A 27,896-nucleotide genomic window follows, 5' to 3' on the forward strand; every position below is an offset into this window, starting at 1 on the left:
GATCTTAAGAATATTGCATTAACTGCCTATCACCCAACCCACCCATTGTTCAAGTACTTGGACCTACACAGCTTGGAACAATCTGTTCCACTTCAGTCATGGGTGCCGACTTTGGATTTTCCCTACAGGGCAATATGTTATTTTGTTGTGCACATGCTGAGTCATTAACCCTAATGCTGTAGAAGTATCACACTTTGGAACAAGGAATTGTAAACACCTCAAAGTAGTTAGTTAAAGCATGCAATTCATTTTTAAGATATCTAACGGAGAATACAGGTACACTGTTTTGTAACCCGGTAGGTGTTAGTATGCATAGGGATGGACCTGCCAGAATTCTAACACACATACAGTTTGCACAGGCTCCTGGGAAATGTACATATATGTTTATAAGGCCCTACGAGATTAACCCACTTGGTTAGGAGAGAGATATGTGTGTCCTTCAGTGACACAACACTAACATCTCTATAAGCAAAGTGTCTGCTCAATATGACAGTTCTAAAGCCCGCCCAAGCTAATTATGTGGGCCCACCACTGACCACTTTCCTCACCTAAAATCACTACTTCATTAACGTTGTTATTTATCCAACATATGCAGAAGAATACAGTGGCAGCTGGAGGAGTCCAAACCCCCTGAGAATCTTTTTTTAATAGCGGATTAAAATTGTGTATTTTATATCATACTTTGTGTGAAAAATTGGGAGAAATGTGGCACAGTTTTTAATTGGTTTTGTAGGGGAGCCCATGAAACAATTTTGGAGGTGCCAACTAACCAACAATCGACAGGAACAGTTTCCAGTGCATTTTCATGATGTCTTTGCCACAATATATGCCGGTTTTCAACCAACGTAAAATAAAACTTTTTATGCTGGTTTTGCATGATAACACTAGTAGACACAGAAACTTTGGATACACATTTTGAAAACCTTTATTTGGTATTTTGTTTGGGTTGGTAGAATTCCTAACTGGCCCTAACTCTAGAATGGGACTAATCTCGTCATTAAATAAATAACAAACAGTCCAAGTCAGTCTAATCAAAATAAAAAGGCCTAAACTAAGAAAACATAACCTCGCCCTCCTTCTCAAAATGGCAAATGTGTTAAGGGAATACATAAGGAAAATAGAGTCTCAAAAGAAATGTCAGAATGGCTTTAAATAACACCTCGTTCCCCAACGTTCAGCAGCACAGGGTCTAGAGAGTTTCCTAAAATGTATAGGTGGCTGCACAGTTCTTTCAGTCTTGCACACTTTGGCTTACTGGTACAATTTAACAGTACAGGCTTGGGCTTCAAGCTTCTGATAGTTCAATCACTACCTTAGGCTTTGATCGCCTTATCATAAATATACAGTTTCACTTTTTACCTTTACTGTACAGGCTTCCCTCTCCCAGGCTCGACCTTGCCTTTCTGTCTTTTCCGGGGGGTTCCCTTCCCCACGTTTTGTCTCAGCTGTCTTTTCGCTGTCGAAGACTTTTGAATCTGCAAGGATTTTACATAGACCACTGCATGACCACTTCAACCTCTCTTTCAATAACTCTACAATTCACAATCTTCCTTCTCTTACAACAACAATGCCTCTTGGAACTTGTAATTTCTTATTTTCTTTTTGCCTCTTGGCCACTTTCACAGTTCATATATTGTGCCCTCTTGGCATATTCAGAGTTGACATACTTTACTTTTCATTCATTCAACTTTGTTTCGGGATTGCGATTACTTTCTTGCCTTTGATTTCCAATCAACTCAGAACATTACACATAGACTTTCGAATGTGTGATTTCACCTCGCAGGACCACTCTGTTATTTTGTGTCCATTCCTTTTACAATTCAGCTATTGTCCTTCCCATTACGCATTTTATCAGCATACGCCCAACCTTCAACTTTTAAGTTAGTTACTTTTGCTTTTTACACCAACCAGACTTTTGTTGCATTCGATATCTCACTTGTTGTGTTAGTCAGCCTTCTTTCATCAAAGCTCTTCATGCAGCAGACAAGGCTGTTTCCAACGCCTCCTCTGCTCCTCCCCAGCTCTGTTGTTCACAACAGAGGGTAGCAGGATGCTCTCAAGTACCTTGAAGGTTTCTTTCTTCTGCTCACTCGGTTTCAGTCTTGGAACGCTTACGGCTTCCTTTAAGTGTGGGATTCTTGCCTGGCTCTCTCCCGATCTTAGTAACTGCAGATAAGTCTGTTGGCTTCCCGACTTCCATCGCCTGGTTCACATCAGCCCCGAAAGAGCTGTTCCTTCTCGTACCCTGCCTCGCTCAAAGTGTGCCTATGTGTGCCATCTTGTATTCGCCTTAACAGGAGTGTTAACAAGTGGTAGGTGTATATAGTTAGAATTACGTGCCTCACTCTGCCTGGCCTCGTTACAGGGTCGGAGCCATTGCAAGTCAGTAGATGGGGGGCGGGGGTCATCTCTAGAGCTTTCTAAATATGTCTTGGTTAACTTGCTCATTTGCCACTGACTTTGACAAATATTCATGTCATGCCATGTTTTTTCAACTGTGTTAAACCTATTTCAATTAAATGTGCTTTAAAATACCCATTTGGCACACTTTCCAAAACATTTTTTTGAGAAGACGACTACTACGCCCCCTTAGTCTCTGCTTAAAAGAGATTATCACGCTGAGTTCGCTCGGTGTGCCCCTACAGATTCAGAGAGACTCTCGCCCCCATTTCCCAAACCCCACTTACAGAACGTATGCGTCGTGACAATGTTAGGGATGATTCGCCTGCAGGGAAGGTGGATGGCATCTGGCCACTTTTCTCAGAGTGTGGACGGTGTCTCCCTGTGTGTTTTCAAGGAATTTTAAAAATAATTATTTGCTGCACCTACTTGAGGTAATCAGTGCCACAGAAGCAGGGCTTTAAGTGTGCCAGGGCTACACAGGACTGAGCCCTAGCAGTCTCAAAAAAATATGTTTGAGTCGGAACTCCCCTCGATGCCCCACAATGGATGTCTTCAAAATAGAATTCTAAAGAATGAAATATATTACCAGTGTGTGGCTAAAATTTGAAGTGGGTCTTGGTATTGTATTCCAGTTCATATTTATCAGGGGACATGATGACTTTTTGTCCCCTCATCTTGCAGTCATGTATTACAGGTGCTGGGCTGCCTCTTTGTCTTCTCTGGCCCAACCCCTGCAGTAATTAACTGTAGCCCGCAACAAAGAAGAGTCCTCAGCAGTGCAATCTGCAACCATTAACAGATGGGGAGTGACATGTCCACCTGCTGTCACATGGTTGTCTTCTTCAGGCTGCAACTGGTCTGGTTTTCAGTCAAAGAAATTGTTTTACTTGGTAACTTAATTTAGTAATTTTTGGTGTTGACGTATTTAGTGGCGTGCTTCCGCCACCTAATGCCAAAACATTGGTAGTGTAAGAGAAAGGGGAGTTCAGAAGCAGCGTCATGTTAACATGGCAACTGGCCGACGCTTACAGGATGAAATGGCAGATGAACTGGTCGGGCCTTGATTTGTTTCTAGGAGGGTTGTGCTTCCGGCATTTCATACTGTAAGTGTTGCACACATTCCCCACTTAAAAAGCTGAATTGCATTGACTGCAAAGGTATTGTATAACTTGTAATTGTGCAGGCACTCCGTACATCGCACCATGTATACGCCCGTGTGCGTATGCAAGGCCTAAAGGAAGAGAACACCCCTCACATAAATCAACAGATATTTATACAAAAATGCAACAAGACCATGAGATTTTGCTGCCATTGTGCAAAATCAGGCCCCAAACCACTGCTACAGTAATTTTCCTTCCAAACGCTGTCACCCGGGACAATGCCGCACGCGCATAACGGCGCCCCTCACCCCCACCATCCTCTGAAATTCACATACATGAGGAAATATGTGACGTGACGAGTGGACCTTCTGAATAGACCAAGTGCACCTCCGATAAAACACATGCAAACGGAGTGCACACAGAGGGTGCACGACGCCATTACTTCTAAACTGACATCCCTGTCAGTGTCCTCGTGAGCTGCGGCCTCAGCACTCCAACATCACGCCTTTCCCTGTGGTGAGGCACAGGCGTGCGGTACATCACAGGAGCGCCTGTTGCTGTCAGCAACTGTGTTTTATTTATTTTGTTATATAGTGTTCATACTTTTATTTTTTTATTATTTTGGCTGAATCATTTCAACCTTTCAATCATTTTTAAGAGCAAAATACACTAAAATCAAATACAAAACATCTTACAACTCATTTCCATATGTACTTAACACAATTTCTCCCCCATGCACCCAAATTAATTAGATATGTTTCTCAAAAAAATAACTGGTGCACTGGGTGCGGTCCATCACACACTGAGAAAGATTTTTGTGGCCAGCTCGTGTAGATAGTGCCCTGGTGTCCCTGTGCGTGTAGGCAACAGCCTAGCTTCACTGTAGAGATACAATTTAGAAGCGTTCGCATTGAGCGGATTTCTGTGTTTGCTTCTGTGTTCATGTGGTGAGCGGGGGCTGCGCTTTACTCTTGATCGTATCTTTTAAAACAATTACCTTTTGTCCATTATGTTTATCAAAAGCAGATTTTTGGGATTCCTTTCCCAGCCCGACTTTGGAGGGACCTTTGGAGAGACCACCTGCACGTCACACGGCCCCTTTCAGCTGCACACCACCGTGCCGCTTCTCACGCCACTCTTGACCTTTCAGCTGAACACCACCATGCCTCTTCTCACGCCACGCTGCCCCTTTTGGCTGCACACCACCATGCCTCTTCTCACGCCACGCAGCCCCTTTTGGCTGCACACCACCATGCCTCTTCTCACGCCACGCTGCCCCTTTTGGCTGCATACCACCATGCCTCTTCTCACGCCACGCTGCCCCTTTTGGCTGCACACCACCATGCCTCTTCTCACGCCACGCTGCCCCTTTTGGCTGCACACCACCATGCCTCTTCTCACGCCATGCTGCCCCTTTTGGCTGCACACCACCATGCCTCTTCTCACGCCACGCTGCCCCTTTCGGCTGCACGTCACCATGCCTCTTCTCACGCCACACTGCCCCTTTCAGCTGCACATCCCCATGCTTCTTCTCACGCCACGCTGCCCCTTTCTGCTGCACACCACCATGCCGCTTTCCATTGTGGGATGTTTTTACCCATGCAGCCAAGCCCTACCATAAAACTGTGCAGTACTGGCATTGAAAACATCATGATGGCCAGAACTCCCCAGAGAGTGCACAGGGAAAACATGAAGAATAGGCTGCCACCCATTTTTGCCTATGTTGTGAGCACAGGAGGGCACTGCCTAAAACCACCATTGGGCTACACACACAGTAGCCTGAAACCATTGGGAATGGCAATGGTGATTGACAAAAGCAACCCAGAACTGTGGGGAATTCATTTTCTTAATGTCAAAAATGGATGCAATACTGGTGCTCACCACTATCAGAAAGCCGGTGTTTTAAAACCACCAGACTTTTGTGTAAAACTGAACAAATGAACCCAAACCAGGCCAAGGAAAGACTTGCTAAGAGGTGGATACAATGTAAAACTATATTCTGAAATGACTTGAAGGAGGTAATTATTTAATGTATATAAAAAAAAATAGCTGGGAATGTCAGCAGCTTAAGTGAATTTGGGTTTAAAGCGACTAAAATTGAAATGTTTAGAATAAATGAGTGACCTACTTGTGGGTGTCACATAGGTTGCAATTGTTTAAATGTCATCGTTTTGAACTTAGAATCAGCATTCTAGCTGCATGTGCAAACATTGTAAGTTGGATTTGAATGTAGAAAACTGGGAACTAAAGGGACATATAGCTGAAGCCTGGCTGAAGACAGTGAATTCTGCCCGGCAACTACCCCCGACAGGAGGGAAACCTGCTCAGCTACTCTTCCCAGGCCTGGCTGCATTCTGCTGCCCCTGCCATAAGAGATGACACCTCTCTGATTGAATTACGGGAGTGGCACCTGGGGACTACGGGAAACTAAACAAAGCACTGTCACTGGCTCAGGCAAATGTTATATTGGGGGGGTCGTAAAATGGCTTCCTCTTGGGAGAAACTGGGAGAGGAAGTGCCTGTGAGAAGCAAGCTGAGCTTGGGGGAATTGGATAAACCAGAAATTCCACCATGTGCTTTGGAAAACCACACCCCTTTGGGGCCAGAGCATGATTTTAAAAAGATGGATAATTCACAGTGCGGACTTGTCAAAATTATATAAATAACATCATCATTCTTGGGATTTTTCTGTGCACATTTTAAGAGGTGCTAGGAGCCTGTGGGATGTTCTTGGGGATAGTAGCGGAAAAAAGGGTTGTTACTCCAAATGTATGCATGTTAAAAATCTGACACTTTATCATCTGAAACCCATATCCCAAGTGCACATTTGTGTAAAATCTGGAAAGGTTTAGAGGTTGTTATCTGGATGAAAAGGGGAGAATTCTCTCATAAGTGGACACGACATCGTACAAAGACAGGGATCGGATGGTTTGGTGCTACAGAAAATATGTTAACTGGACTTATAATATTAGAAAAATGGTACATAGATAAATATGTATTTGGGTCAGAAATAGATTTGTGTGCAATTTGACAAGGGGAAGATCCTCTGACCATAAAACCTACAGCATTACTCTGACACTCCATTTCTTTCCCCCAATCAAGAGAGAGTGGAAAGCTTGGCCAATGATAAGTGAGAGGGGCAGGCTTAGCTAGGCCCAGGCACACACCCATTTTCAAAACACATAAAAGGAACATTGAAACCCAGGTAGGGACATTCGCTTTCCACTTTCTTGCGGAACGCTTTGCTGGGAGACTTCAGACTTCACATCCAGAGATCCAGATTTCAAATCCATCAATCTCCAGAGACCAGAAATTAACTCCAGAATTTGTAGCAGAGAGGCCTGAATCCACAAGCTGAATCCTCTTCAGCAGGCCTCAAAACCAACCAAACTATTCAACAGCCGGGCGAGCTGTTTGAATTCTTTGCCAAGAAGTTTTGCAAGAACCTGTAGCAGTATCCAGAAAGCAGTGCTGTATCCGGAACCAGAGAGAAAAAGAGACCAGACGCTGTGAGCAGAACCGCCAGATGCTCCGTTCAACCTGTTGACCAGATCCGTGACGAAGCCGCATTCCTGTCTAAATTATAGTGTGAGTACCCAGTCAGGACTGTGCCAAAACCAATCTCTTAGTTTAAAATAATCTAATTTAATTTATTAATAATGTGTTACAGTTTATATTTAAACTTTACACATAATGATACATTTTATAAACATAGTAAAAAAAAAAAGAACTAAAGATAGAATTTAAAACACAACTAAAACTAAAACCTAGCCTAAAAAACAATCTCATAATACATATATTACTTATCTAACTAAAAAGAACATTTAAATTACAGTTAAGCACAACTCAAGCATGTTATACTTATTGTTCTAATCATTAATCGTTGATAAAATTGCTCCTACGAAAATATAAAGATCACCAAACCTCTAATAGAGTCAGTATCATAGTATCAGACAAATTCATATATATATATATATTCAGAGTTCTTTCGATTACCAGCCAAACTCTAAAGGTAGCAATCTGCAGCTGCCGACTTTGCGTATTCATAAGGCGTAGCCAAAATGCAGATTCCCCAATGGATGCCGTATCATGGACAGAATTGCTATAACTTAATATGTAAGTATCCATCATGTTTACACATTTAGTTAGTACATGATTAGCGGTTTCTTTGCATCCATTATCCTTACATAGTCGGCAATACCTCTCTGTGGAAGATAAACCATTATATTTACTTTTGTTAGACACCAGCGCTAAATTATCAACCCTCAATAGAAGTAAAAATCGCCTGAGTCTACTTGATGAACAGAGGGTTAGATACGGCTGCATTTGCTTAAAGAAATAGAGCATGTAGTGAATGAATTTGTATTTTGGAAGCTTGTCCAGATGTGCGTAATTTTCCAACCAGTCCCAAAGGGCAATTTTTTTGGACAGTGCATTTTTTTGAGGATCATCAAACTTCACTCCACTCGTAGTCCAGTTCATTACCCTCAAGAAGGCTTCAGTCTCCTTTTTAAGATGGCATTTGGTAGCTTCCTTTGTAGCTTCAATGGCAAATTCTTTCAATAACCGATTCTCTGGTTGATTAGAAATCCTAAGATAAAGTTCGGCTCTCCTTTTCAGGACGATGGAACCTAAAGAGGAAACCCCCACTTCCAATCTTAACAATGCCATTGGAATAGATTGGGGGAGCCCTAGGATTCTTCTCCAAAACTTCCCCTCTATGACTTGCAGCCAGCTTAAGTCCATTTGCAGCAAGGCTTCCAGCCCATAAACAACCATAGGGGTTAACACCTGGGTGTATAATTGACTGATTCCGTACAGTGTAAATCCACAGTTCTGTCTTGCAAATTGGCTGATCAGCGACGTTACTTGAGCTGCCCGATGTTGTCTCATTTGAATACAGGAGTTATAGCCCGGCTTAGCTTCCATTTCGATCCCGAGATATTTGTATTGCTGGGTGTACTTAATTTCAATTTCACGCAATAGAAGCCTAGGGCGTGCAATCTTCTTACTTGCGAAAATCATCACCTGAGTTTTCTCCTGAATTATATTTGATTGCATTTCTGAGAACTGTGTGCTTTCCTTCCATCTCTTTACCTTGCATAAAGGGGGGGGTGAATTGTCAGGGAAAAGTGATTACATTGTCTTTTGTTGAAGTCATATCAAGTTTATTTTCTGTACTGCATTTTCATTCATCCTTGCATTGTCCTTGAAGCCATAAAAGCATTCTCAGCTACTTCATCCTCTCTATATCACTTCTAAGCCGTCAAAAAGAGTGTACCACTGTAACATTATCCATTGTTGATCACTATCATCCTCACAAGTGTGCTATCAAATATTAATTTACTATAAAAGTGTGATAGATATATATTGTTTAATTTTCAAATAAACCTTTTAAATTTGCAAAACAAACCTACTTCTTGGCTCAGCGGGATCGGGGGGATTCTGAGAGAGGGGTATTATATAAGGGTTGTCATCCAGAGTAAATGAACTGGACATAAAAATACATCAATAAATGCTTCCATCAGCATCCCAGACTAGGCATTGACTTAGCTGTAGTGTTGAATTGAAGTCGCTTACAAAGAGGGGGCTCGTCCGGGATATTCTGGGTTAGATTTACGACTTGTGCGGCTTAATACAGTGTGCCAACTGACCGGATACACATATCCGGTTAGATCACCACGCTGTTTTACACTGTGAATACACCCCTCAAAGGAACGCTCTAAGGAAACGGTCTGTTTTGCAAAATAAAATACAAACTTCTGTAAGTCAGGAAGGAACTCAAATTCCAGAATGACGACACTGGTAGACATCAAAATAGCCAGAGAGCACTTCTTACATAAGCTATTTGTGAGAGGTGAATGGACTGAGCAGGGCCAGGATGCGTGGTTGCAGGCAATAACACAACAGGTCACTGCAACTGGGTTAGATATCTGGAGAGATCAGGGTCCCTTACATGTGGCCCTGAGTGAACTATACATGGCTCCTAAAGCTAAAGATGAACACGACAAGATGGTTAGGATAGCGGCATATTTGTATCTATATATGGGAGCCATGCAGAACAAATGTGCTGAAGGCCAAGATATGGCAAATAGGCAACAGATCGCGTTAGAGAAGGCCAAATCTGACCTGGTCTCTTCTGAGCAGAGGATGCACAGAAGCCAGGAGTCAGAAAATGAGAGCAGACAGTATCTCATTAAAATCAAAGAGGAAATGTGTATCCTGCAACAGGAAAAGCCTGACCAGGATACCAGATTTCTGGCCTTGCAGAAGGAGTACCAAGAAGGTTTGGACTCCCTACTGCAGAGCCAGAAAAAGCTGGAGCAACAATTAGATTTCAATAGGGCATGTGCTGAGCAGGTAGTCACCCTGCAAAGCCACCTAGATAGGGAAAAGGCAGAGAGCAATAAACTGATCCTGAAAGACCTGGATACCCAGGCAGAGTTTGATCAGGAGCGCCAGAAAGCTGGTGCCCTCCAAAGGCAAAGGGACGACCTGGCGGCACAGATGCAGGCTCTTAGTCAGGAAAGGGACACCTTAGGCCAGGAAGTCTGCCAATTAAAAGAAAAAATTGAAGAAAATCACCTGGCCCTCCAGGGGCTGGGTGACCTCCCAAAAGAGCATCACGACTTGCTAGAGCACACCAGGAGAGTGGAAGATGCTCTGGCAAGAAAGGAGCAGGCCAGTAGGGATGGGACTCAGGAGGTAACCCTCCTGCAGCAAAGACTGGCCCAGTTTTCCAGGACCAATCAGCAGGCACAGAGAGAGAATGAGGCTCTCTGTCAGCACAATGATAGGCTCCAGCAACAGGTAGCCATGCAGGAGAGACTGATAGAGTCTAGTAAGGCCTTAACTGAGGAACTGAAAGTGCAGGCTCTTGCATTGCAACAGGGAGCAGGGGCTGATAGAGATGAGGTTCGCTGGGAAAGGGAAACGCCTGAGCATAACCTCAGGAGCCCTAGTACCAGAGGCCTTCATCTCTCCCAGTCCCTGGACTCTGCCACCCCCATGTCCCCTGGCGCACATGAGCACAGGGCCACAGGGATGGCAGATACTATCCAGCCAAAAGGATGGGGCTCATAGGCCAGTACCACCCAGGAATGGATGGGCGGGCATCCGGGTATGGGCACCTAAGTACAGTGCAATTTAGTGGAGAACCCCAGGAAATTAGGCCCCCTAAGGGCATCCTAAAAACCTCTGCCCAGTTAGGTCACTGGGGGGGGGGGGTACCCATCAAATCTTGGTAGCAAGGAGGGATCTGAAGACTCCTCTGAGCGTCACAGGACACAGGAAACCAGGTCCCCACATTCTGCCAGCTATTCCCAGGCTCGCAGAATCCGGGAAAACCTGGAAGATCAGATGGGCACCTCTGGGAGCAGTGCTTCTGAATCAGAGGATGAATGGACCAGGGTTACCCGAACCAAAAAGGCCAATAAGGTGAAAAGGGCCTTGCTTAAGGACCCCTTAAAACAGATTAAGGCAATCAGGAGTGTCATCACGCCTTATCATAAGAACGCCAAGTATTCTGTTTGGGAACACTTGGATCTCTATGAGCAAATGATGGAGACTTTCCATTTGAAGGACAGCAGTAGCTGCATACAGTACGTCAAATGGACATTCTCCCCTGAATACTCCAGTTTCTTTGCGGGGCTGGAGGACCAAAACCATTCAAGATGGTCCACATATAGAGCGGCCATCTTGAAACATTTTTCTGTACATAGAAATCCCCAAGAGGCTCGCAAGGCAGCCTACAATTTGCAATGTGGGGAGGATCAGGCCCCACAAGAATTCGTGCAAGAATTGAAGCGTGCCTTTGCGCAGACCACCAGAAGGGTGCGCACGGACAGCAGAGAATTCATCAACACATTTTTCCATGCTCTTCCCAAGTACATAATGACCCAGCTCGTGAGAGATTTTCACGAGAAAAGATCTTTAGACTGGGTCATTGAGCAAGCCACCCGGATCTATGAGGTGCAGAAGCCCATAGAAAATAAAAGTAATGCGCAGAAAAACCCCAAAACCAACAGCACCCCTGCTGCTGCCAAGGTGGCAGAGGTAAAGGTTGCCCGCGTTTTAGATTTGGAGATGGGGGGCCTAAAAACCTGCCTGCACCAAATAATTCACAGCCCAGAAGGCCCTCGGGCCAGTCACAGACAGGGAGTCGAGAAGGTAGTCCCACAAATGGGGTCCCTCGCTCCCCTGATTATGTAAGTACCTGCTACAAGGGAAACCGACCCATCCTGGGTTATGTGTGGACTCCTCCAGCCCAAGGGGGGGAATCCAGCCAAGCGCCTAACACGGGGAACTTACCTCCTAACTTCCACCAGGAGGGCAGAAATTCACCAAATCCGGGGCAGAACTTTTTCCCCAGGTATCCACCCAATTTCCAACCCCAAAACCATCCATCCTTCTTTCCCCAATTCCCTGAGCCCAGACAACCTAATCCGGGAGAGGGGAGGTCAAGGGTGGAGGGGTACCCAAATCTTCCCAACCCGGGGTATTACCAGATAAGGGATAGCTACCCTTCCCGGGATCAGCCCAGGGGAGAAAACAGAACCCTGTATCAACCTGAGCAGGTTTCCCAACTTGAGCGCCAGGTCCAAAATATGGCACGGGATCTGGGTCACATACTGAGGGCTCAACAGAACCCTCAGATGAGCATGCCACCACAGAATGCCCCAAACTCTGGACCTGGTGCTCCAGAACAATGACGGGGGCAGCACCCCGATAACCCACCGATTCCCAGGGAGGAGGCACAAGGGGAAGAGGGGTGTAAAGCCTTGGAGGAAGCTTCCTTCCCAACTTGTAAACAGCCCCTGGAAAACCAGGAACCGGAAACAAAATCTCCTACCCCTGAAAGTCTGCCACCCAAGGAGCAGAGAGGAGGTAGGAGAAACAAAGGACCCAAACAGACCCACTTTGTGGAGGAGGTACAGGTCTTCCAATTTGAGGGAGAGGGATCCTCAGAATATCCTAGGAAAAGGATCTTCTCCTTCAGAGATGGGGGAACTCCTCCCAAGGAAAAATGGGTCCCAAGAGATTCCAATCCAGACTGGGTAGATGTGGGGATTGAGCTGTCGCCGCCCATCATCCTATCCCAGAACCAACAATACCAAAAACCCCTGGTTCAAACCCATCCTGGTGACTGCCTCCAAAAAGGCAGGGGCGGCCCAGAACCGGAACCAGGGGAACCTAAAACCGAATCAACAGACTGGTTAGATGTGGGGATTGAGCTGTCGCCGCCCATCATTCTATCCCAGAACTAACAATACCAAAATCCCATGGGTCAAACCCATCCTGATGACTGCCTCCAAAAAGGGGGGGCGGCCCAGAACCCGAAACCATTTCCAGTTGCCAGCTTTTTCTTTCAGATTCCCCAGGCTCTCCACAGAATTCTGACCAAATCTCTTCTCTCGCCATGTCCAAAACCAGAAAATTAGCCCACCAGTTTTCCAAAAATGTGCATTATCTGTGCCCCCTTGAGGAGAAGGAGGGAAGATATTATGCCCCGGTACAAGTACAGGGGCAGGGTACAATCTTGGTGCTGGTGGACACTGTATCCCAAGCTACCATTCTGTCCAAAAGTGCCTTTGATGAACTAAATGCAGGAAGGGGGGAGAATTACCGAATTCCTCTCACCTCTCTTCCTGGACAACTGCAGAACTTTGACAGGAAGGAAATTCCCGTCGAGGGGACTGCAGATTTGGACATCAAAATTGGGCAACACAAGGTGAAACACCCGGTCACAGTAGTGACTCCAGAGGGCACCCCTTGTTTACTAGGGAATGACCTCCTGAGAAGGTTGTCACCCCTAATAGATTGCGTAAACAAGGTCCTCTGGACCCAGACTAGCCGACCAATAAAATTAAAACAGAGTGTCAACCATGTTAGTTTAAATGGCACCTGCCACATGGTTGAACAAAAATCTGACCAAGTAGAATTTCACTTCCAGAACAACCAAATTCCAGACTTGACAGTAATAGCAGTAGGACAACAGACTGGTGATAGGGGGTCCTCTCTATTTTTGAAAATCAACCTTACTTCCAGTTTAAGGTGGTATTCCACACTGGAAGGAAACACTCTGAAATTCTTTACCAATCCACAATCAGACACTCCCACTCCTATAGTCCAGAAAGATGTGAAATCAGCTCAGAGCCTGGCTGATATTCAGCAAATTGGAGAGCAGTTGTTCAACCCTGTTCAGTTAAATGATGGGAAGGACTCTGTTCTCGCTCGAGTGTGTGTGAACAACGGTAAGAGCTTCATCAGCGAAGCCATGTTCCGCCAACTCCCAAAAGATCCAGCCATTCCCACATTCAAACTTATAGACAAATGGGAAATGGATCTGGAAACACCCAATTCCAAACATCTCCTGCCAAGCAGGTGTATGCTCAAAATCTCCATTGACAACAAGAGCATAGTCCATAATTGTTGGGTCGTGCGAGACGTCACTGCCACCTTTTACTTAGGCAGTGACATTCTCAATCGCTTTGCCATTAGTTTGGACCTAATAAACTTCAAAGCTTGGTCCCGATTAGCGGATAATCCCATGGGCTTTGATGATCCAGAAAAAGCATTTAGGTCAGCTCAATTGCTACCTTATGCGGCCGAAATTCAGATTAAAGAGGAAGTCACCATCCCAGAAAGGACCTGACAATTCTCCCTGGAAGTGAAAGTTAAAAGAGGACAAAAATTGAAAAACCCTGATGCTTATATTCATCTAAATGCTTTCCGTCAACAGCAAGGGTTAGGGGTAAACCCAACACCATTAGTCAACATAGAACATGACACCATTCCAATAGAGGTGGATAACAGCGACTTAAAGAGTATTACTCTAGCCGCAGGCACCATTATTGGAATGGCGGTTGATGACCGACATTTCTCCATTGATTTAGGAAATGAACTGTTAGGACCAATCCCCAAGGACTGCTTTGACAGTGACAGTGAGGACAATACAACACCAGACAGGATTTTCACCCGGCATGGGGGGAACTTCCTGGTGTACACTTCTTGCCCTTATGGTAAGGAAGATGTGACTTGTGACTTCAGAGGGGATGAGGTGATTTCCCAGGTCCATGAGGGCTGCCTTTCCCACCTGAAGCCTCCAGTCCAAATCAGCACTCTGACCAGGGACTTCTCCACCCAGCTGGAGGAGGCCACTGAGATAGCAAAACCAGAAGTCTTTCCAGGCTTCAGGCAGATGGTGGAAGAGAGAGTCAACCTAGCTGATGCCTGTGTGACTCTGGAACAGAAGCAAAAGTTGAAACAAGTTTTCTTGGATTTCCAAGATCTCTTTGCGCTAGACTCATATGACTGTGGTCCCACCGACATCCACACAACAATTCCCATGGACCTGGCATGACTCCAGTGTTCGTAAAGCAATATCGCTTTCCTCTCGCATCCATGGAGTCCCTTACTGAAATAATTAAGAACCTTGAGTCCCGGGGAATAATCTGTCCACTCCACAGCACTTTCAATAATCCGGTGTGGGAATATTGAAGCCAAACGGCCAGTGGGGGCTCTGCGCCGACCTTAGGGAGCTCAACAAACGGGTCCATACTTCCCGATTGACCAAGGGCTGGCCCAGATTCAGGGGTCACAGGTATTCACTGCGATTGACCTGACCAATGGATACTGGACCGTGCCTGTCAGTAGGGAGGACCAATACAAACTGGCTTTTACCTTTGGGGGCCAGCAGTACACATAGACCTGGACTCTCTTCGGATACCTCAACTCCGGCAATGAATTCAACATTTTCCTACATAAGGCCATGACCGACCTGGGCGTGAGGGGTAACCTGGCTTATGTAGATGATGTCCTCATCAAAAGTTCATCTGTGGAGGAACACATAGCAGAGATCCGTTATGTTCTGACGCAGTTGAGGGCCGCCGGAGCAAAACTTTCCTTTCAGAAAGCACAGTGGTGTAGAACCCGTGTTAATTTCTTGGGGCATGAGATTACTCCTCAGGGTCTCTGTCCCCAAGAAAAGAAAGTGGAAGCACTCCAGAAACTGAAGGATCCCACAACTCTGCAGGAACTAAGGAGCCTCCTTGGACTGACTAATTACAGCAGAAAGTTAATTGAGGGCTACGCAGAGATCACCAGACCCCTGATTCATCTCTTGAAGGGGGGGGGGTCAAGTGGGAATGGGGTCCAGAACAATCCGAGGCAGTAAGACAACTCAAGAGAAGCCTCTCACAAGCGCCTTGCCTAGCTTACCCTGTCAGAAACAAGGAGTTCTTCCTGGAGACAGGGTTTTCTAATACGTGCTTGACGGCAGTATTATACCAAAAGCATGACAAGGTCAATAAAGTAATCTCCTATGCGAGCAAAACTGTATCCTTTGTGGAGGCAAAATTCAACGATTGTGAGAAGGCACTCCTGACAACGGTGTGGGCATTGAAGAATTACCGCCCGTTTATCCAGGGGGAACACATCATAGTGGAGACTCCACACCAGCCTCCCGGGCCGGGAATGTGAGTAATTCCCGAATTACTTCCTGGATTCTGTCAATGCAAGGCTTTCCTGTAGAGGTCAGATATGGCCAAAACAAGAAGAGTCCCCTTGCGCAAGGTCTGGCTGACTTCTATGATTGTGCCAGAGAAAACTGTCTTGAGGACGAAAGTCTAAAAATCAAGGACAACATGGAGGCATACCTTAATTCCCCCCACAAAGTCTTTGAAGAAGACAAGTGTGAGGGAATGCCCACTGTCTATGTGGATGGATGCTCTTACCATGTTGAGAACAACGGGGAGAAAGAACTGGTGGCCGGCGTAGGGAATGCATGGGTGAATGAGTTCCCAGAACCCTCTGCTGGATACAAAATTGGTCCCCGAAGTAGTCAGGTGGCAGAATTGATGGATGTGCATCAGGCCATCCTCACTGCTGTCCAACATCAACTCCACGAACTGGTCATAATCACAGATTCGGATTATGTATGGACGGGTTCGTGGAGCACCTGGTTAATTGGAAAACCAGAGGCATGTTATGTGCTAATAACAAACCCTTGAAACATGGGAAGTTAATTCAAAACATTGATGATCTTGTCACCTCGAATGCGATGACCATCTACTGGAAAAAGATCAAGGGTCATTCCAAAGTAGAGGGACCAGACAAAACTGGAAATGACTTAGCTGATCAGCTGGCCAAAACCGGGGCCATCCAAGGGGATCTAATAGAAATAGAGTCCCTGTTGGGGGAAATCCAGGTCACTGCTATCACTAGATCCCAGACAAATGCTCACAATGATCTTTCAACTGCACAATGGAGTAAGGAAACCCCTGATGCTGATTTGATTACACCTCAGAAGGGGGACCCAATAATTTGTAAGTTTTACCAACACATTGAGGACCCTGAGAACTTTCCCCTGACGGATAACGATTACATTGGGAAAGAGGACCTAAGAGTGTTGATGAAATGTCCAAAAATTTTCTGAATCCAAGACGGTTTGTTGGTAAGGAAATCTCAAGCTGGCCATGATCAGTGGGTGGTCCCTACCTCATTCCGAAGCCTGATGTTAAGTCACGCCCATGATGCGGCCACCGCCGGTCATAGGGGGTTTCACACAACACTGGAAATCTTAAGAGAGGTTGCATACTGGCCACACATGGGGCAGGACCTCGACCAATACTTGAAGGGGTGTCTTGTGTGTGCACAATTTCAGCCATCATCCCTCACACACCGTGCACCTCTCCAAAAGAGGGGGATGACACTGCCATGGTCAGATTTGCGAATCGACTTCGTAGGCCCTGTAATTCGCTCGTCTAGAGGAAACAAGTACATGTTGACCGTCACATGCTTGTTTACCAAGTAGGTGGAATGTCTCCGGGCCCCAAATTGCAAGGCAGAAACAGCAGCTGCCCTGATGATTAACCACATCTTTTCCCGGTTTGGTCTACCTCAAAGGATTGAGTTAGACAGGGGTAGCCACTTCACCAGTGAAGTAATGACAAAGATGTGGGAGATATTGGGGGTCAAAAGGAAGCTACATATTGCTTACAGGCCAGCTTCTTCTGGGGCAGTGGAGAGATACAACCGAACCATTGTGAGCATCTTAAAAAAGTTTGTGGCAGATTCTGGGCCAAGTTGGGATACCCGATTACCTCTGGTACTAATGGCCATCAGATCTACCCCGTCATCTGCAACTAAAATGTCACCATTTGAGATGATGACCAGACGCAAGATGGTGCTTCCCCAGCATTTGCTCTACAGGACCCAAGAGCAGACACTGATAAATGCCTCCACAACTCATGAGTATGTGGAGAATTTAAGGAAACACCTTCAGCATGCTTTTGCCTATGCTCAGCGGAATCTAGAAAGATCAGCTGATAGCATGAAAACCCACTACGACCTGAAGACCACCAGGAAGGAATATAATGTGGGAGACCGGGTCTACCTATACAATTTCCAAAGGAACCAGGCCAAACAGCGAAAATTTTTGCCTACATGGAAGGGACCGTTTGAAATTATAGACGAAATCTCCCCTGTAGCTTACAAGATCTGCATCCCCAAAGGCAGTTCGGCAGTGGGGGAAGACAAGTGGGTCCATATAAATCAGCTAAAGTGTTGCCATCCTAGGCACACTCTGCAACAACTGGAGGAGTCCTCTGCAATACCAGAGGGGGCCGCTCCAGATTAATTCAGTTCCCATCCTAAAATATCCCACATATAGTCTCTAAAATATTATGATTTGAAAAAAAAATGTTTCATGTTATATCTTGTTTTAAAATAAGACTGAAAAATATAACCGGATGTATAAAATGTATGTGTTCGGCACACCATTAATAGTGGTGGAGAAATGTCTATGAATAGGTATTGCCGCTTTTGTTTTATCATCCTAGGAGAGATGAAACCACAGAGACTGACCAAGGAGAACGACCCGGAGACCGGGAGCAAAGATCTGAGGGGCCCGGGGTACCGCCCAATATTCCCATCAGGACAGGCGAGGAAAACCGATCGATCCAACTAGATGGAGGAAAAGATGCTGAACTGTGCCATCTACGGAACTGGAAGAAGATGAGGCGAACATCCCAGATCTTGCGAGTTCCATCAGTGAAAGATCAGAATGGCCATCGCAAGAGGGGGGGCTTGTGGGATGTTTTTACCCATGCAGCCAAGCCCTACCATAAAACTGTGCAGTACTGGCATTGAAAACATCATGACGGCCAGAACTCCCCAGAGAGTGCACAGGGAAAACATGAAGAATAGGCTGCCACCCATTTTTGCCTATGTTGTGAGCACAGGAGGGCACTGCCTAAAACCACCATTGGGCTACACACATAGTAGCCTGAAACCATTGGGAATGGCAATGCTGATTGCCAAAAGCAACCCAGAACTGTGGGGAATTCATTTTCTTAATGTCAAAAATGGATGCAATACTGGTGCTCACCACTATCAGAAAGCCGGCGTTTTAAAACCACCAGACTTTTGTGTAAAACTGAACAAATGAACCCAAACCAGGCCAAGGAAAGACTTGCTAAGAGGTGGATACAATGTAAAACTATATTCTGAAATGACTTGAAGGAAGTAATTATTAAATGTATATAAAAATAAAATAGCTGGGGATGTCAGCAGCTTAAGTGAATTTGGGTTTAAAGCGACTAAAATCGAAATGTTTAGAATAAATGAGTGACCTACTTGTGAGTGTCAGATAGGTTGCAATTGTTTAAATGTCATAGTTTTGAACTTAGAATCACATTCTAGCTGCATGTGCAAAAATTGTAAGTTGGATTTGAATGTAGAAAACTGGGAACTAAAGGGACATTTAGCAGAGGCCTGGCTGAAGACAGTGAATTCTGCCCGGCAACTACCCCCGACAGGAGGGAAACCTGCTCAGCCACTCTTCCCAGGCCTGGCTGCATTCTGCTGCCCCATGCCAAAAGGAGATGACACCTCTCTGATTGAATTAGGGGAGTGGCACCTGGGGACTACAGGAAACTAAACAAAGCACTGTCACTGGCTCAGGCAAATGTTATATTGGGGGGGTCGTAAAAAGCTGAGCTTGGGGGAAGTGGATAAACCAGAAATTCCACCATGTGCTTTGAAAATCACACCCCTTTGGGGCAGAGCATGATTTTAAAAAGATGGATAATTCACAGTGCGGACTTGTCAAAATTATATAAATAACATCATCATTCTTGGGATTTTTCTGGGCACATTTTAAGAGGTGTTAGGACCCTGTGGGATGTTCTTGGGGATAGTAGCGGAAAAAAGGGTTGTTACTCCAAATGTATGCATGTTAAAAATCTGACACTTTATCATCTGAAACCCATATCCCTGGTGCACATTTGTGTAAAATCTGGAAAGGTTTAGAGGTTGTTATCTGGATGAAAAGGGGAGAATTCTCTCATAAGTGGACACGACATCGTACAAAGACAGGGATCGGATGGTTTGGTGCTACAGAAAATATGTTAACTGGACCTATAATATTAGAAAAATGGTACATAGATAAATATGTATTTGGGTCAGAAATAGATTTGTGTGCAATTTGACAAGGGGAAGATCCTCTGACCATAAAACCTACAGCATCACTCTGACACTCCATTTCTTTCCCCCAATCAAGGGAGAGAGGAAAGCTTGGCCAATGATAAGTGAGAGGGGCAGGCTTAGCTAGGCACAGGCACACACCCATTTTCAAAACACATAAAAGGAACATTGAAACCCAGGTAGGGACATTCACTTTCCACTTTCTTGCGGGACGCTTTGCCGGGAGAATTCAGACTTCACATCCAGAGATCCGGACTTCAAATCCATCAATCTCCAGAGACCAGAAATTAACTCCAGAATTTGTAGCAGAGAGGCCTGAATCCACAAGCTGAATCCTCTTCAGCAGGCCTCAAAACCAACCAAACTATTCAACAGCCGGGCGAGCTGTTTGAATTCTTTGCCAAGAACTTTTGCAAGAACCTGTAGCAGTATCCAGAAAGCAGTGCTGTATCCGGAACCAGAGAGAAACAGAGACCAGACGCTGTGAGCAGAAACGCCAGAAGCCCCGTTCAACCTATTGACCAGATCCGTGACGAAGCCGCATTCCTGTCTAAATTATAGTGTGAGTACCCAGTCAGGACTGTGCCAAAACCAATCCCTCAGTTTAAAATAATCTAATCCAAACTATTTTAGCCTATTAGAACTGCCTCCTAGAATCGTGTCATTCTGTCATCCTTAAACCTGAAAACTGTCATCATTCATTCTGAGCTTTAAAATTTCAAATCCGAAAAACTACCTTTACTAAATCGGCCGTATCTCCGGAACCGTTTGTGCTAGGAGCGAGTTTTATCATGTCATCTTAAAGCTAGGATTCTAAGCTTTTCAACGAGCCTAGAACCGACTTCCTACTCCTTATAGGGCCTCCGTAATTGCGCTCGACGCACGCGACTAAATTTGCTGCGATTTGACATTTTGCTTAATTTCAGCCACGTGTAAAAATATTTGTCCTTGCTTTCCTTGCTGAAATTCGTGTGCAACCTGACAATCATTCATAGAGCATTGCTAAAGTGATCCTGAATTAATTTAAAGTATCTCTCACTCACCCTGAACCTCATATAGGGAATTAAAGCAATTTTAGCATATTTTTCACTTCTGTGCATACCACATCAAAGTATATTGCCTGTGTTTAAAACTCCTACCTGTTTTCCTCTAAGCTTGCTAGGGGGGAACTGGATTATATTTGATTGCATTTCTGAGAACTGTGTGCTTTCCTTCCATCTCTTTACCTTGCATAAAGGGGGGGGGGTGAATTGTCAAGGAAAAGTGATTACATTGTCTTTTGTTGAAGTCATATCAAGTTTATTTTCTGTACTGCATTTTCATTCATCCTTGCATTGTCCTTGAAGCCATAAAAGCATTCTCAGCTACTTCATCCTCTCTATATCACTTCTAAGCCGTCAAAAAGAGTGTACCACTGTAACATTATCCATTGTTGATCACTATCATCCTCACAAGTGTGCTATCACATATTAATTTACTATAAAAGTGTGATAGATATATATTGTTTAATTTTCAAATAAACCTTTTAAATTTGAAAAACAAACCTACTTCTTGGCTCAGCGGGGTCGGGGGATTCTGAGAGAGGGGTGTTATATAAGGGTTGTCATCCAGAGTAAATTAACTGGACATAAAAATACATCAATAAGGGCTTCCATCAGCATCCCAGACTAGGCATTGACTTAGCTGTAGTGTTGAATTGAAGTCGCTTACACCATGCCATCCTGCCTTTTCCAGCTGCACACCACCATGCCTCTTCTCACCCCACACAGCCCTTTTCAGCTGCACACCACCATGCCTGTTCTCACACCACCGCTGCCCTTTTCAGCTGCACACCACCATGCCTCTTTCCACACTACCCTATCACTTTCTGCTGCACACCATCCTGCCTCTTCCCATGCCACCCTGCCCTTTTCAGCTGCTCACCACCATGCCTCTTCCCACGCCACCCCGCCCTTTTCAGCTGCACGCCCCCATGCCTTTTCCCATATGACCCTGCCCCTTTCGGCTTCACACCACTTTGCCTCTTTCCACACCACCCTGCCACCTCCACATCCACCACTGGGAACGTCTCTGCAATCCTAGGCACAGCCCCAGAAAAACACGTCTACACCATGCATCTAGACACCATGCCAAAGTTATCATTGCACTCCTCCCTGCCAAGAGCACACCTCCTGGGATCTCTTTAAGCTAACATTACAAAGCCTTAACATCAAAATGTGTCCTCGAAGTGCCTGTTTTTTTTTTAAAGCTGTCTTCTGAGAGTGAATGCTTAATTTGAGCTGTAAACGTGCTGCTGGTGTAATATGTCTTAACGAGGTCTGGATTCAGCCACTCCATTTATAAGCAATATGCGTGTCCTTTACTGAAATCCTGTTAAAAACAAGCATTGACAAAGCCAACAGTTTTGGCATGCGTACCCTACCCACACTCTCTCTACTCTAACCCACCCACCCTACTTCCATTCTCTCTACCCCCACCCACCCTTCCTCTACTCTCTCTACCGTGTTATCAATGTGAAGAGTGCACATTTTTGCTTAAAAAGCACAGGTTTCTCAGCGTTATTACCTTTTTAAATAAATTATGTATAAAAGAACCTGTGTTGTTTTTTACTTAAAAAATAATCTGCAATGTTCATCTTGATAACACAATAGTCCAACTCCCTTATAAAGTTAGAAAGTAAACCAATTTTCTGAATTGAAAACCCGCAGTTGTTTTCTGTGTATGTGGTATTTTGTGGGAATTCACACCCACTACTATTTAGGCTACGCCCACAACTTTGGCCACGCACCATGTTAGCGGCCCACTCAGTTTCTAATCCCGCTTAAAGCAATGCACATACTCGTGAGGCCAAACACTTAGCCACAAGACCACATGAACCTCTGATCATGAAACTGTAGAATGTCTCATATTGACATTCTGCTATACAGGACATGTACAAATTCTTCGAAGGCGCGCTTAAGGCAAGCCCGTCTGTGCCCGTCTGTGTGGAGGACAAGGAGGGCCACCATCGGATATGTCTCTCCAAATCCCATATTTCTGCGCTTGGATCTGCAATTACCATATTTCCGCCAGGCTGGGGCAGCTGCTCCTTGGAATCTGAAGTAGCCCCTCCTCGTATGCCATTCAAGGAGCAGCTCAGTTCTGATGACCTGTCTCTGCTATTACTTAATACCTGTTCGCTCCCAGCTCATGCAGATGAAATAAGATTTCTGCTCGAGGATCGCCGCCCGGCACTCTTATGTCTTACGGAGACGTGGCTACAGGAGTGCTCCGTCCCCTCTCTCGTGCAAGCAGTCCCTCCAGGGTTTTGCATCCTGCATTTAGACCGCCAGACACTTCATCATGGGGGTGTAGTTGCAGTAATTTATAGAGATGATTTTAAGGTTACCCAACTTGAGTGCTCCCATGATATCCCCATGGAAGCTCTTCTTTTTAGATGTGTAATCTCTGCCACTAGCACATGTCATTTCTTACTTGTATATCATCCCCCGGGCTCTCATAGTACCTTCCTTGAACGTTTCCCTGACTTACAGGACAATTGTCTTTCACTTTGAAATTCAATTCACCCAGAACCCCAGCTCTTGAACTGTTTGCTGATACTTACTAGATCTCGACTTTTATCAGCATGTAAAAAGCCCCACGCATAATTTAGGCAACATGCTAGACTTGATCATGGCTAGAGAATCCTTCCTGACAATCCAATCTATCGAACCTACTTTTTGGTCAGACCACTTTCTGGTTTCATGTTTAGAGAAAGTGGGAGGCAAACCTGCTAAGATATTAGCGGGCAAAATCTGGCAGCGGTCTTGGCGCACTGTTGATACCTAAAGTATGGTACCTGAATCCACGCCAAATGTGGCACGGCCACTGCAACCTCACTGTCTCTTCTCGCTCAGTCTTTCTCAGAAGCAGCCAATGTGGCTGCCCCGCTACGCCTAGTTCAGCCTCGTAGACTGCCATCAGAACCGTGGTTCATGGATCTGTTGAAGGAGGCCTGTCTTAAACTACACCAAGCCGAGCGTAAATGGTGGATAAATTATGACCCTGCCAAAAAAATTTGATATAAAGTCTGCTCTACGGCCTATTCTGCTACCATCAAAGCAGCAAAATCCCTATATTATACCACTAAAATTGAGTTCTCTCTATGCCAGCCCAGAGCCCTCTTTTCAGCAGTTAAGGTTCTCTCTTAATCAGAGAAATTGACACCTAAGGCTGTTCCTACCCAAGAACTATGTGACGCCCTGTCACAATATTTTATCACAAAGATTGACACCATCCGACACAATATTTCCACGACAGCTACTGTGAACAACCCTCTTCCTTCTGTTACCTCTACTCATTCTACTACTAAGAAATTGTCAACTTTTCCTAGATTCTCTGAAGAAATAATTTTAGCAGCCATTCAAAAAAGCAAATCTTGCTCGCCATCTGATGCCATCCCTCTACGGGTTATGAAGGACATCGCCCCGGAACTTCTCTCCGAGATCACTACTGCTATTAATGACTCTTTTCAATCTGGGATGATCCCGCAGGAATTGAAGACAGCCAGGGTCATCCCTCTCCTGAAAAAGCCTACCCTGGCTTCCACAGTCCTATCTAATTTTCGCCCAATCTCTTTTCTTCCTTTTTTATCTAAGTTTCTTGAATCACTGGTGTCACCACTGCTTTCTACCTTCCTGGAATCTTCCAATCTTCTTGACTCTGCTCAATCTCGGTTTCGCCCAGGCAGAGGCACTGAGAGTGTACTCGTCGCCGTCCGGGATGACATGGCCAGGCTGGTGGATACATGTGGAGTGGGCGCCCTGATTAGATCTTTCAGCACCGTTCGACACAGTCGACCACTCCATCCTGTTATCCCGCCTTGCCCAATTTGCTATAGCTGGGCAAGTGCTGGCCTGGTTCATGTCATTCCTGGAGGATCGTACCCAGACCCTCTTTATGCCGCCTTTCATTTCTGCTCCTTGTCACCTCAGTTGTGGAGTGCCTCAGGGCTCCTCCCTGTCTCCTACTGTGTTTAACATCTACATTTGGGCCCTTGTATGTTTGATCCGCTCCTTCGGCGTCAGATGCTACTCGTACGCCGACGACACCCAGATTCTGATTCGGCTAGATCTCTATCAAGCTAAGGTGTTGTTGTGCCTGAGGGAGTGTCTGGCAGCTGTTGGAGAGTGGATGAACTGCAACTGACTCAAAATGAATGGTGACAAAACTGAGGTGGTGGTGGTGGGCTGTCCTCCTAATCCCACGCTTTGGGTGTCCTCTTTCTGGCCTGTATCTTTGGGTTCCTGTCAGCAAAGTGGAAAATCTGGGGGCTATTCTCTCGGCCACACTGACTATGGACAAACAGGTCACAGCAAACAGGTCACAGCAGTCTGCCAAGCTGGTCACTTCCAGCTTAGAGTGCTTAAGAAGGTCCTTCCATTGATCCCAGCCTCATTACGTCCACCAGTGGTGGCTGCCGTGGTGCTATCACGATTAGGCTACTGCAACTCCTTGTATCTGGCCCAACCCAAGGGCCAGATTAAACGATTGCAAAGCCCGCAGAATCTGGCTGCTCGGTTTGGATCGGGCTCCCCTTTTGGTGCACATATTACCCCTGTGCTCCGAGCCCTACACTTGCTTCCGGTGACCCAACAGATTGAATTCAAAGCTCTATGTATAGTCCATTGTGCTCTCCATGGTCAGGGGGAATACCTTCAAGCTAAATTTACCCGGTACCTTCCAAGTCGTAATCTATGATCAGCCTTGGCTGATTGTTTAGTGGTACCTAGGTATAAATGGGCCTGTGTTGGTGGTCGGGCCTTTTCCATAGCTGCAGCGGTCCTATGCTCCTTCTCCTGACAGCACCAAGATATCCTTCGGGTGACCATACGCTCAATAAACACCAGTAACATAACATAAAAGGTATGCACCTTTTAAACCAGTGGTATTGAAACGTTTTGTTGCGGAGCTCCCCTCAGGTAAAAATATTGTTATTATTATTATTGTTGCTGGGCCCCCAGTTGCCATATTTACCTATATTTTCTATTAAATGCAGTCACTGTATTGTTGCATTTTGGAGAGCCTCGAGCCCCCCTGGAAATCCTTTGGGCACCCTTAGGAGGACCAGCCCCACAGTTTGAAGCCCACTGTTTTATACTTATAGAAAAATCTGATCTCTTGCCAAATGTTTCTCATGTGCACTTCAATTAGTAAAGACAAATTGAATTAAATGTGCATATTTCAACGTTGTATTTGTTTACTTCCTGTGACATCACTTCACAATGCGTAGGTCAGAAACTGCCCCATATTTCCTTCAGGACTTGAGCCCAGGGTTTGGACTTGCGTCGGTTTGACCGGAAATAGTTCTGCATTTACTCCTAGCTAGCTTCCTAGCTAGCCAACACCTGCAGGTCACGAGACTGTTCAACACATCAGCAATGCTTAGGCTCGACTTGACCATAAATTGCAAGCCTGGCAAACTCTATGGAGTGCTTCACTCCTGCAGGAGAAGCTGCTGTCGCAATAACCCACCTCCCCACCCCCCAGCCCCTACTCCCCGTGCTCCAGCCAGGGGCGCTGGCTCTCTGCCTCTCTCTGCCTCTTACCTTAGCAAAGGAGGCCACGGGGTTGCTGAAGTCCACCTGCAGCATGTTCCCGAGGAAGGGCAGAGAGGTGGGGCCCGGGGGGTACCTAGGCCACCGCCTCCGGCGCTTCATGAAGTCGAGGCACAGGAGGAAGACGGCGAAGAAGAGACACCACAGCGTGGGACTGCTCCAGGAGGGAGGCGGTGGGGGCCGCTGAGCTGTTGGCAGCTCCATGCTCTCGTCCTCGCTCTCTGGCCTCCACTCGACACTTCCCACTTCTTCACGTTCTCCCCTTCTGCTGAATTAAGCTCTTCTCTGGACCCCCTATTTCTTTTGATCTCGTTTTCCACTTATATGCCACCCGCCCTGTAATCATGCCAAATTGTTACCCCGGATCCTCGCACTCCGCGTTCCCTCCGGCTCTGCGCCACTGTTTCTTTCTCCCCCCCCCCTATTAACTCGTCTCCCCCCCCCCCCTATAAACTCGTCTGTGCCTCCTGCTGTTATTCGTCCCCTTCCTAGCGCCGCCTCTTTTCGGAGTACCTCCCTCTTTCTATTGACGCTTTTCTCTTCATGTCTCTCATTCTGTCCACTCTAACCCCGCGCGCCTCTAGTTTACCCTTTTCGCTCTTTTGCTTTCTCCTTTTTTTAACCGACTTTTAATTGGTTCACTGCCCAGCCGTTTCTGTTCACCTCGCCCCCTGCCACTGATTTCCCTTCTCTCACTTTACGATGTTAATTTTTTCTTCACCTGTTCATTTTCTCACCGTGCAATGGCTTCATCTGCCTTGACGAACTTGTGCAGCGACACTGTGTGCGTAAGCGAGGGGCGCCGGAGCTCTGCTGCCCCCTTTCCCTTGAGCTCAGGGCAGAAGGACACAGCTAGAAGTAGTAGCGGGCCCTCCAATGTACTCTACTACCGTATGCATTGCGGGACAGTAAAACCAGACAGCTGGACACTACAGTGAAGCACCGCCAGGCCCAGCCAGTCACCAGCACTGTCTTTGCTTTTTTGGTATGTGTACAGTTTGTATAGAACCACATCTAAACATATTTTAGGGGCAGCGTTGCATATAGTAGGATTATTTTCTCTGCCTGATCCAACCTCAGAGACGCGTGGTATTCAAACTTTTCGCTACCAAGCCCCACTTGAGTAAACATATTGTTTGGCCCCTTCCTACCTAGGGGGTGGCACCTCTAGGGGGCCCAAAGGATGTCCAGGGGGCGCCCAGGCTCTTTAAAAGAAGCTTAAGTTGACCGCTTTTTTATAGTAAAAGGAAGCGTAGAAAATATTTAATTTATATGAAAAACAGTCACCTCAATCCCTTTTTGAAGAGTCTGC

General features: G+C 45.8%; 1 protein-coding gene across 1 annotated transcript in view; it reads right to left on the reverse strand.

The window, feature by feature from the left end:
- LOC138581422 (cytochrome P450 2D15-like) overlaps positions 1-26,989 on the reverse strand; it is a 271,254-nt gene extending 244,265 nt beyond the window's left edge. Inside the window, exon 1 of the mRNA XM_069652738.1 lies at positions 26,576-26,989. Within this exon, the coding sequence (XP_069508839.1) occupies positions 26,576-26,788 (213 nt within the window). The 5' untranslated portion in view covers positions 26,789-26,989. The remainder of the gene's footprint in view (positions 1-26,575) is intronic.
- Positions 26,990-27,896: the final 907 nt, after the last annotated feature.

The sequence above is a fragment of the Ambystoma mexicanum genome, chromosome 3p (genome assembly GCF_040938575.1).
Source record: "Ambystoma mexicanum isolate Mex_15411 chromosome 3p, UKY_AmexF1_1, whole genome shotgun sequence".
NCBI classification, from domain to species: Eukaryota; Metazoa; Chordata; class Amphibia; order Caudata; family Ambystomatidae; genus Ambystoma; species Ambystoma mexicanum.